General features: G+C 37.5%; 1 protein-coding gene across 2 annotated transcripts; it reads left to right on the top strand.

Annotated features, from left to right (window-relative positions):
* Positions 1–621: 621 nt before the first annotated feature.
* LOC141904026 (uncharacterized) lies at positions 622–10,206 on the top strand. Of its 2 annotated transcripts, none has more exons than XM_074792467.1 (14): positions 622–706; positions 2,829–3,729; positions 3,823–3,843; positions 4,435–4,569; positions 4,761–4,928; positions 5,000–5,145; positions 5,229–5,403; positions 5,748–5,892; positions 6,214–6,378; positions 6,497–6,782; positions 6,860–6,953; positions 7,173–7,334; positions 7,507–7,647; positions 7,840–10,206. In XM_074792467.1, the coding sequence occupies exons 2-14, from the start codon at positions 2,835–2,837 to the stop codon at positions 8,178–8,180; spliced, it is 2,874 nt and encodes a 957-aa protein (XP_074648568.1). In that variant the 5' UTR covers positions 622–706; positions 2,829–2,834; the 3' UTR covers positions 8,181–10,206. The 2 variants fall into 2 exon arrangements, with proteins under 2 accessions (XP_074648568.1, XP_074648567.1); XM_074792466.1 differs by having other exon boundaries at positions 4,740–4,928.
* Positions 10,207–11,042: the final 836 nt, after the last annotated feature.

Here is an 11,042-nt window from a genome sequence, read left to right as displayed (position 1 = left end):
TCAGTGTTTTCAGAGTTTTATTTCTGTGGGTACCGTATCTCTGAAACATCGTCCCAAGTGACGAAGTAAATCGGACATGTTTCGTAATGTTTCATGGATGGTACTAATGGTAATTTTTCATGCAATTTAACCAATTATTTCAAAGAAGATAAAATTATTTCAATGAGTATGGGAAATTGGCCAAGATCTCGAAGAGAGGTAGAATTAGGTGATCTATGAGATCTATGAAATGCAGCTCATCTTCCACACGAAGCCGCTTACAAACATTAATTAAGTATTTGTGATAGCGCCGATGGACTTTCTCCCAACCCTGGGTATTAGCTGCGAGGGAATGCTGCGGTTGAATATTTATCGGAGCCATTCCTCAATCGTAGAGGAGCAAAGTAACTCACTCTGTTGTACCAACCAGAGAATCATGAAATGTTCATTTTCAAATTTCTGCCGTACACAGGTCAATTGACCTATCGCATATACCTAAACTTGCTTTCTATTTAACGATACAGTTTGAACGTGGAGTGACCCTACTTCGAGTTGAACGAGAATCGGTGAAAATCGGTCCAAAAATATATGAATAGTATACCAGAATAGCCCTTATTAAAGTCACATGACCGAAATATTCAAAATGGCGGCGCCCTGTAAAATAATTTTTGAATCGCTGTGGTAGTAGGATTTGGTGATTTGGTTTGATTATTGGTCAGATAAGCAGGTGAGCTTGATCGGGAATCGCGAGTTATAGAGATCCGTTGACAGTTACAGTTTCATAGCGTATATATTAATGGTAGTAATAAGCCGTATGCTATGGGCTTTGGTTGGAATTGATTGATTTTAGTATCTACTTACTTACTGAGTAGAGTTCCTCAATCAATTCAAACAACTCCTGAGTTCACCAAGAACCTTAGTGTCTGTACCACAGACACTAAGAGACGATCGACATTTTCTCAATACTCTTAAATCACTGTGACTTTAAACCACCAGAAATTCAGTTTCACTATTTAAATCGATTGTGAAAAATAAAGGCAGTGGATATTTTTTACCGTATACGGCTGAGTATTTATTTCCGCTATTTTACCGTACATCGTCGCTGATTGGCTGATTTACGTCGCGCATGCGCACAGAGGTGCGCGACTTAGAAAATTCAAGGAAAGTGTGGAGATAACAGAGTTAGGGCCTAGAGAAAATAGAGCAAGACTCGAACCCGGACCAGTAAATTGCTAGCACAGCGTCATACCACTAGACCACCAAGCTCGCTGAAAACTGACTGAATGTTTTAACTATCTTAATACCTCACCTTACCCTAATCCTATCCCTAGGGGTAAAACGGAACCCTCTCGACCCTCTTCTCACCCTCTCGACACTAACCCTATCCAAACCTAACCCTAAACCCAATATAATGATTTCATTGTAACTTTTATAAAATAGTGGAAGTAAATACTTTGCTGTATACGGTTAAATATCCACTTCGAAAAATAAACTCTCTTTACAAACCTCAAACATTCAGTTTTCTTATTATTATATTCATTCGGAGGTACCTTCATCATAGTCCATGCTTGATGCAATATAAATACAGAAATAGCAAAATTGACACCATTTTTTCACTTTGAAACTAGGCATTGTAACACTGTAGTTCGTTAACAACAAGACACTTGAGCGTGTCTCATCGCTAAAAAGCGCATCATTTTTGTATCTTAAATTTAATTGTACCAAAACCAGATTTATCGTCAAAATGATATAATGAACAAACGTAAGACGTCATAAGCTTAGGCCTAGTGTAGATAGTTTATTTATCAAAATCGGTTGTTTATTTGCTGATATATGGCAGTTTGAACACAGGCAAAAATGCGGACAGTAGTTGTGTCGGCAAAAGTCACGCGAATTTGAATGAACGTGTCTGGGTGGGTGGGTACGCTAGGATCATAGAGCGATGGAGATCACTGTGGAGACATCCACAATACAGGACTGGGTGAATCCTAAATTCATTTCTCTAATGTATTTTCATGTTTTACATGTATTAAATTTCTCAATATTTTGCATTCAAAGGAAAATGGTTAATATTCAAATAGTTTCACTATGGTTATTGTATTGAACCGGACTGTATTGAATCCAATTGACGTCATTATGACATAGAAAGCATAATGTTAACTTCCTTGACCGGTATCCTTGCCTGATGCAAAGGCTCCTTAGGGTCAAGTTGACCCTCAAAGACTTTATGATATCAAAAAGATCAAAGAGTAGGTTAAAAACAAATAGGCTGCAGAATTCTCTATTTCACGGTGTAGGGCAGAATTATCATTGTGGGAATGAAATCAGATGTCTAATGTTTAGTGTACGTGATAGATAATAACTAATATAGGCATACAGCTGTCTTTGCTCTCATTACCTCAAACACAGTCCATCTTGTAAGTTATCATTAGAGACCAGGTAAATATCGCTGTAGTAAGGATAAGGGTTTGGGATAGGATGCGGGTATGAAGGTAGGACGTATAAGGTTGTGGTAGTAACAGACAACAAGGTTCTGGGATAGTACTCTAACGGAGAACTGCTGGCCTCCCTGTAACTAAACACTTCTGTATTACAGTAGACTGCACATGCTACCAATCTCATGGGACCAATCAATTTTCTATAAGGCAGTATGTTAATTCCGAGGCAGTCCGAGTGAAGATGGATCCTAAGCAGTCAGCTCCATGGCAAGAATGTAGTCTGCTGTAGTGAAATAGTTGTTTATTTGTTGTGATTGGATATAGGAAAAGGAATTTGAATTTATTTTCAACAATGATTAGAGTTGTACCATGTTTGTATTTGAATTAGGTGTTTGTTGTGTTTTCTTCCAGACGAGAATGGCTCGATATTCGAAATTAGATCAGTTGAGTGAAGATAGTGATGATGATGATGAAAAAAGCGATGGAGATGACAATGAAAACCTTCTTTACGTTAAACCGAAAATCAAATCGAAGAAGTCGTCTTCGAGGCGAAACAACGGATTTACTAAAATTGATATTAACGATGGTTCTGTGTTTGAGAATATTAGCATGCAAAACTTGAGTAAAGATGTTGAGGATTTAGATCTAAGACGGCCGATGCCAAAACGAACATGTGACGCATGTTCAGCAACATGTAGCACATGTTTTAAGAGAACGGTCTTCGCGTTAGTTTTAATCGTCGGAGCAGTTTTTACCGGTGTTATTCTCTATTCGATACCGTCACGTTCTACAACTCCATTGTTGCTGTCACGTTTCAACATTACAACGGATGTTTATACTTCCTTAGTAACGCAACAATCGCACAACCTGGATACCACTCCGGTGTCGACAACTTCGCGCAATCATGGTGAAATATCTGCTAACAAACCTACTACTGATTCTCAAGAACTTTTTACTGACCACTCGAAAGACATTACCTCTACATCTATTGTGAATTCTATCGCTGCTCCAATCATATCCTCTATTTCCACTAGTAAACCATCTTCTTCTTCTACTGGTAAACCATCCTCTAATTCTACTAGTAAACCATCTACTTCTACTGGTAAACCATCTACTTCTTCTGGTAAACCATCCTCTACTTCTACTGGTAGACCATCCTCTAATTCTACTGGTAAACCATCCTCTACTTCTACTGGTAACCAATCCTCTCCTACTGGTAAACTTTTTACTGCTGAAAATAATTCAACTCTATTGAATTCTACTGGAAGGTCTCGTCGCACAGCTCCATGGACTAAATATTTCAATCACACAGGTATGTACTCTTCCAATAGTCAGTTTATCATCAAAGCTTTATCCACTTATAAACATATGATAAAGCTATGCTTTTTGTTCTTCAATTTCTAAGTCTCAGAAAGTAATTTAAGAGGTAAGATTGTCTGACTCGCTGTCCTCTAACACTGATAGAATAGTTTAATGCACATTCTTGATGTCTAATTTCATAGCATGTAGACCTTATTTCACCTTTCATCTCGCAAAAAAATTCATTTCATTTCTCTGATGTTGTCGTTCACTGTTCAAAAGAAGCTGTGGCAGTGAAATGATTCAACATTGAGAAACATGGAATTGGTTGAAAGTGTTGGATATATTAGAAGTTGTGGTTGCTTAATTTCTCATAAACTACTTGTAGAGCATCAACTATGAAAACTAAAACCTTTCCTTGTGTTTGGAAATGTTCTTTTAGCTGTGTGTGAATCATTTTGTTTCTACTTAATGTGTTAAGTTACTGGTACATAACCTCTAAATGTAGTTCCCACAGATCTGAAAAGTGCATCTTAAATCACTTGCAGCTCTTTTGTAATAGAAGAAAACAGCATCCATATGCAAACTCTACTGTGCTAAATATCACGCATTTACATTGGAACCTCATTTCAACAAAATTCACTTTATTTCTATTCTAAATTTACTACTCACCGGTGACATTTTAAGGTGATCAAAGATATCAAACTGTGTATTGTAGATACAGAATCTTGTATACGGTTGTTTGATGTTGATGAAGATGGTGCTTTAGATGTAATCCTGGGTTTAGCATCGGGAGTAGACGTTACAGGAGAACTGACACCTGATCTTATCAATGAAACCTGTCATAAACGAGGTACTTGTGCACTTTAGAGAGTCGAATAATTGATAAAGCCATAAGCTTTATTAGCTTGCATTTTTCCGAAACCTTGAAAACCTCCTGGGATCCTCCTCTAATGAATACTATATCATCAGTCCTGAAATTATTGTACATTCGAGAGTAGTTCATCATTTTACCTCTTTCAGGAATGGAACCGCCTTGTTTAGGAACCTTGTTAGCTTTAAGAGGAAATGATAGCAAAATTTTATGGAGTTTTTACACGAATAACGAAGTATTCGAAATTAATTGTAACATCGATATCAACAAAGATGGCCGCTTCGATTGTCTCGGCGCTGGTCGTCTGGGTACATTCGTGGCATTCAATCCATATAACGGTTTGTATGCTGATGATGATGTCACTAGAGGAAAGGTAGCCATTTACAGATTGCCAATCTTCGGTTTTTAGGTTCTGTTTATTGGAGAATTAATCCTCAGATCGTCAATATGCAGTGGAATGTTTACAACCCTTTAGTTTTGAGGCAAGATTTCACTGAGGATGGAGTTCCAGAAATCATTATACCACATGGTGGGGAACCTAGGCTTCCGCCTGAGGTAGCTAGGACCTTTTCCAATTCCTGAATTCTTGCTATTCATTGAAACTTCTTCTGACTCTCTGAATCATATTTCTGTACTAGGAACATAATAGAACCGCAGGTCGGTTGTTAATGTTAGATGGGGCTCATGGTCGACCTGTTGGGAGATATCTAGAGATGCCGGGAAGTCGTGAGACTTACATGTCACCTATTCTATTCACTCATCCTGATCAATCTGAGTATATATTATTTGGAAGTGGAGGTGAAACTATATCCGGTATGTGATGATTATCTATTAGTCTCAATTCCACGGCTGTTGGTTAGATTTGATTCTAGAGCTAAGATTAGTTTATTTCCAATATTTCAAACTTAATAGTGTCAAATCTTTCTTAATCAACAACTGTGCAACTAGATTCTTATTTTTAAAGGATGAAATCTTGTTATTGCGATGGCCCAGTTAGTCTAACTCATATAGGCATATTAAGATGATGTTTGACTCAACAATTTCTTGTTTGCTTTATATGGCATATTATAACTTACCTCTGGCTAAAATGTCAACAAAGTACTAAACGTATCATAGAATAGAATATGTTAGTAAAAAAATGTATTTTAAATTTGTAGGTAGTTTTATGGGTATATCAGTACCAGATTTCTATCGTTATGCAATGAACTTACAACGCAATGAAACTGTGAATGGTACGCATGGTGCGTACCATACCTGGAATCATAAACCAATGAATCATATAGGAATCATCGAAATTTATAGGTAAGTAGAAAGACATGGAAATCTGAGATGGATTCATTAACTTGTAGGACAGCTGCAGTTGTTATGAAATACTGAAATATCGAGAATTCACTCATGGTGTTGATAACGACGGTGTAATGTTAACAAATGCAAAGACCCCTAATAGAGGCTATACATGAATGTAACATGTATTGCTCATATTTCCATCAAATGGCTGTCCTTAAACTCCTGTTAGCCGGTGCTTGATGTCCAATATGACATGCTGGGATGTGAATATCCTCTAAAGCGTTTGATTTAGCACTTCAGTTATGAATAAACAGGTTTGAATGTATGTGTTTTAAGGAGTGAAACGAAAGGAGTAATGGTCAGTCCAGTTGTAATAGATATGAACAGTGATGGTTGTGATGATATTCTGATGTCGGCGTATGACGGTACTCTCGCACTCTATAATGGAAGAGATTTGAAAATCATGTGGATGAAAAAGTTTCCGGGTCACGAGTCTTACAGGTATGTGAAAAAACTGTGTATTTTATGACGGCCATATTGAGTGTGATCCAACATGGCCATCTTAGTATGAAATATGTGTGTTTTAAGTATATTTTTCCATGTATTTATATCTCTATAGTTCTCCTGCTCCTGGCTATTTCTCTGATGATGATGTTATTGATTTTATGGTCCACTGGAGTCCGGGAAAGTGGCCGAAATATCAATATTCCTCATCTATGATTATAGATGGCTTCGACGGTCGTGCAATTTGGATGATGAATTCTTCTCAGTACGAAATGAGTTCCGATCTCATTCTCCGCACGACCTTGCCGAAACGCGATTTGTTCGTATTCCGGACTCAAGGACGCGAGGAGTGGATAATCGAAGAAACCGGTGTCGTTCATGGAATTCATCCGCAGAGAGTTGTAAGTTCCAGTTCCAAATATTCAATTCTTTGACCCCTAAAGTTTGTGTAGCTGAATTTGATGATGTTTCGATACAGATTCATAAAAGAACTGCTGAAATTGACAGGAATAGTAATCATGAAGATACTGATGAACTGTCTCCCGATGGTGCTGATGGTACTACGGATGATGGTAAGCTAAACCCTTTTTCGCTATTTTAGGGATTCATAGTGGAATTTTTTTAATCATCCCTCAATAAACGAAGATTTTTAATCCGTTCTTTATTCTTTGTACGTAAATCAAATTGAATGCGCAAAGTGGAATTGGATACAGAATTCTAACTTATAAATAAAGGTTGAATTTCCACTTATCATCAGTCTGTTGTTATTCCGTTTATATCAATTCATTCAGATGGAGATGATATTGAAGTCGATGCTGGAGATGTTGAGGACGAAGTGCAAGAATGTGATCTCAGTTTAAGATCTTTCTATTCTGAAGTTTTCATCTTCGATAGAACAACTCAGTTGAATCCGGTGAAAGTATTTGAAATGCCAGCTGAGAAAATTTACTACAGTAAGTAAACAGTCAAACTTAGATGCAGGTTTTATTAACCCAGTTCGACAATTCAATACTGATTACTGAGTGCTGAAGTTTGATCTAATATTAGGCCATTTGTAGAATATCATTTTCATACTGATTTAAGCCCGAACGATTTTCATTTGATGTTTACTATTAATATTCACAGATTTGACTGATTCTGACAGAATGTCACTGGTGGATGAGGAAATTCGTTTCAATGGTGAAAATCTGAATCCGGCTTTAACTGCTCAAAACTTTAACTACGGACCGTTTTGTGCTGTCCTGAAACCAGAGGAACGAACCACCGGTAACTTGTGTTTTAAGACATCTTCTGATATACTGAATTCCCAATATTGCGTTATCTACAGTCCATAACAATGAAAAGTAAAAGATATGATACAAACTAGGGCTACTAGCTCAAGAAAACTTGTTTGGACTCTATTTTATTCTCATAGTGGGATTCATTGTGTATATATTTGTATGTACTGGTATGTTATAGGTGCTATAGGAGATGTTGATGGTGATGGAAAACTCGACCTAATCGTGATATTTGGAATGAATGGTCAATTGCGCGATGCTCAAGGAAGTTACGTGAAAATGCGTTACGAATTAAAGATCGTGAAACTGAACCTGGAGGAATTACTGAGGGAACCTCAGTTTGTGTTTCTCAATGAAACGACTGTACTGAATTCAGGCGATCGCAGTTTGAATGAAATGAATATTTCACATGTGACATTTTTACCGTATGATCAACAGCCTTGGACGTCGTACATGGGTCGACTTGGGGACTCGGTGTATTACAGGGCATCACTATCCAAACGACGTAAAAATACATCCTGATTATTCTACATTTATTTTTGTAGCGTCTCCCACCGAGCCATAGTTTTAAGCCATTCGTAGTCGTTGTTCAATTTCACTTTAAGTGTGCAATGGAATTGTTTATTGAGTTGTGGATACAGTTCCACAGTTCAGGATCCAGTTCTGCATGTTAGTTAGACTCTTCGTGCTCAAATCAGTTCATTTCAATGTTTCAACGCTAGAGAGTCTGATTTTCTTTGTGCAACTGGATCCTGTTCCGTTTCACCTTTTTAAGTGTGTGGAGTTAGTTATTTGATATTACGTGATATTTAATATTATTTATGAAATGCAGTTACTTAGAAATATGATATGACAGTTGATTTTGTAGTTTGTTGCTTTATATGATGTTACAACATCTAAAACCTTTCAGAGTTGATAAATTGATGTTTATTTCAACTTGATCTCAAGAGATTTAAATCGGATGAGTATTCTGATTCAGTTCCGAGTACGAATGAACCGAATGAAACCCATTACATCATCATGCACGGTGCTTTTTTTTAGAAATGAATATTTGTTATAATCGATATATTTGTAATCACGTATTTAAGTAGAACCATGGACTCTTGAAACGAACGCTCGTTCTAGAGTCCATGGTAGAACAGAATGATAGCTATAGTTTGTTAGAGACATGTTTATATAGGTTGTGCGCATGACGTCATACGGGCTGTCAATGGTTGGCGGCTAGTCACTTTTGACGGTCGTTGTGACGCATGTGAACAATGCGTATGATGGTACTATAACCACACTCAAACGTGGTGAACAGATGATACGATGAAAACCCACTATTTACAAATTAATAGAAATCTAAAATCGAGAATTTATTTATTGAAACAATCTAAAATATAAGAACACGACGTTTCGATCTCACACTAGAGATCATCGTCAGGTTCTCAATGCGTATGATATATAGGACAATGATATTTGGAACAATGTGTTATTGAGCAGAGGTCCTCCCTGTGGAGTCTTGTAGCGGTATTTGTAGTTTTTTTACCGATCATCAGTGCCGCTGACGTGCCATGCATAAAAAAAGATATAATGAGGGGATTTACAAACTTGTTGTGTGTTATGTGAATCAGTTATTGTGTTTGTCAACTATAATGGCGTAGTCACGTGGAAGGGCGCAAGAAACAATATGCCCCATGAAAACCTCGGATTAAAAATGAGACTCGATTCTATGAAAATGTTTGTATTGACCTTCTGAACTTTAAGCGAGGTTGAATGATTGCCGAGTAAAAGTACTATACTGTTAGCTCGGCCGAGTGGACGGGTGAATTCAACCCCTCACTCGGCCGACCATATCTCCTTCGACCTTCTCCAATGAGGACTTCGTGCCACCAGCTATCCCGCTAGATGGCGTGTGTAACAGTGCGACAACCCCGTCAAAATCTAGTTCATTTTCAATGAACTTTCATCTAGATTTTTAACCTCCCTCGTCAGAAATTAGGCAAATCACTTATTTTGATAAACTCAGATGATCTGAAGGTTCATATTTAAGGTGGTTTTTACTGATCACATTCAAAGAATTTGAGAAATTATGGATAGACTTTAATCGAATATGAGAAGAATCCAGAGGTTGATGTCTGAGTGCACACTAGCGAACGTGGTGGATCCTCGCTGCATCCTCGCTTGCCACAAGTGGAACCCTCTATTGCCACAGTCGAACGTAGAGTCCTCATTATGCTCGGCCGAGCAAATGCCCGAGTAACCTGTCAATTTAGTGACTATTATATACCTGTTGAATAATTACAACTAACTGTTATTGGAATTTAGAAAAAAGTGAATTGAAAAAATGATTCCTCCTAAATATCTTCAATTCGTATTGTAATATTTTTTGTCGTAATTTCATCACCGGAGTTCAGTGTTTATATGATATAACCAAGAATTGAAATACAACAGTTTTAGCTGAAAGCGTTTCATAAAAATTTGAAAAATCATTATTGCTTAATTTGATTCTCAAATGAAAGAGGGGAGAGGGCGATCCACCCCTGCGACCTATCAACAGATTCCACTCAAGCCCATGTATTAGCACCACTAGCATCGCTATGATTCAATAAAACCAACATGATTAAACGCGAGAAACACTAAGAAAAGATGAAAAAAAAATAAACACCCGATTTTTTTCCATCTCTGTAATTGGAACAGGTTGTATTTATTCACACTTTTGGGTTAGAATTTGTCGTTAAATAGCACACAATTTGCGGTAAAGTGGGTGCAATGAAACAGCGCGTCGGAACTGTAGCCCTATTACGGAGCCGTTGCCACCGCAAACATAATAACTGTCTGGAATGCGACTTGCCTTAGATGAATACGAAATGCTATTTATTGAATTATTTTTTTCATTCATTAATCATTCATATTTATGCCCCACGCGGTGTAAGATCAATTCACTCACTTTCAGCCCCGTCGCTACCACGCATCTCGGAATGACGTCGCTCTTTCACGTTGCATCCTGAAGAATCAGCAGAGCCGACCAAAAGTTTCATTTTGATAATTTCAAAAATTCTACATTGATTTTCAATTCACTCATTTGAATTCACTCGGGTGAGGCGTACGCGTGGTAATTGAAGTTCTACTACCACCGTCTTCAGCCTAATTGAGTGAATTCAAATTAATCTCTAAGTGTGATTATTTGATCATTTTTGCCTCCATTTCGTTGATTGCCTCTTTTGTTTGATAACTAAAGTAGCCTTGATGATCATACAGTCGAACTTCGTTTTAGCGCTCCAACGAAAACCTCAGTAATACGTTGAATTTAAGAATTCTCGGCTAGCCGTATAACATTTTCCGATAAAGATATTTGCTTAGTACGATCACGTCAGTACGAAATTCCCGGTACGATGTAAA

The sequence above is a fragment of the Tubulanus polymorphus genome, chromosome 4, assembly GCF_964204645.1.
Source record: "Tubulanus polymorphus chromosome 4, tnTubPoly1.2, whole genome shotgun sequence".
NCBI classification, from domain to species: domain Eukaryota; kingdom Metazoa; phylum Nemertea; class Palaeonemertea; order Tubulaniformes; family Tubulanidae; genus Tubulanus; species Tubulanus polymorphus.
This window is presented reverse-complemented; position numbering and strand designations above follow the sequence as displayed.

What these genes read in the sequence shown, in the direction of transcription:
- LOC141904026 (XM_074792466.1), top strand. Translation starts at nt 2,835, where the DNA reads ATGGCTCGATATTCGAAATTAGATCAGTTGAGTGAAGATAGTGATGAT. An exon ending in TAAATATTTCAATCACACAG is followed by an intron (nt 3,730 to 3,822) that starts GTATGTACTCTT and finishes TCAATTTCTAAG; the next exon opens with TCTCAGAAAGTAATTTAAGA. An exon ending in ACCAGAGGAACGAACCACCG is followed by an intron (nt 7,648 to 7,839) that starts GTAACTTGTGTT and finishes GGTATGTTATAG; the next exon opens with GTGCTATAGGAGATGTTGAT.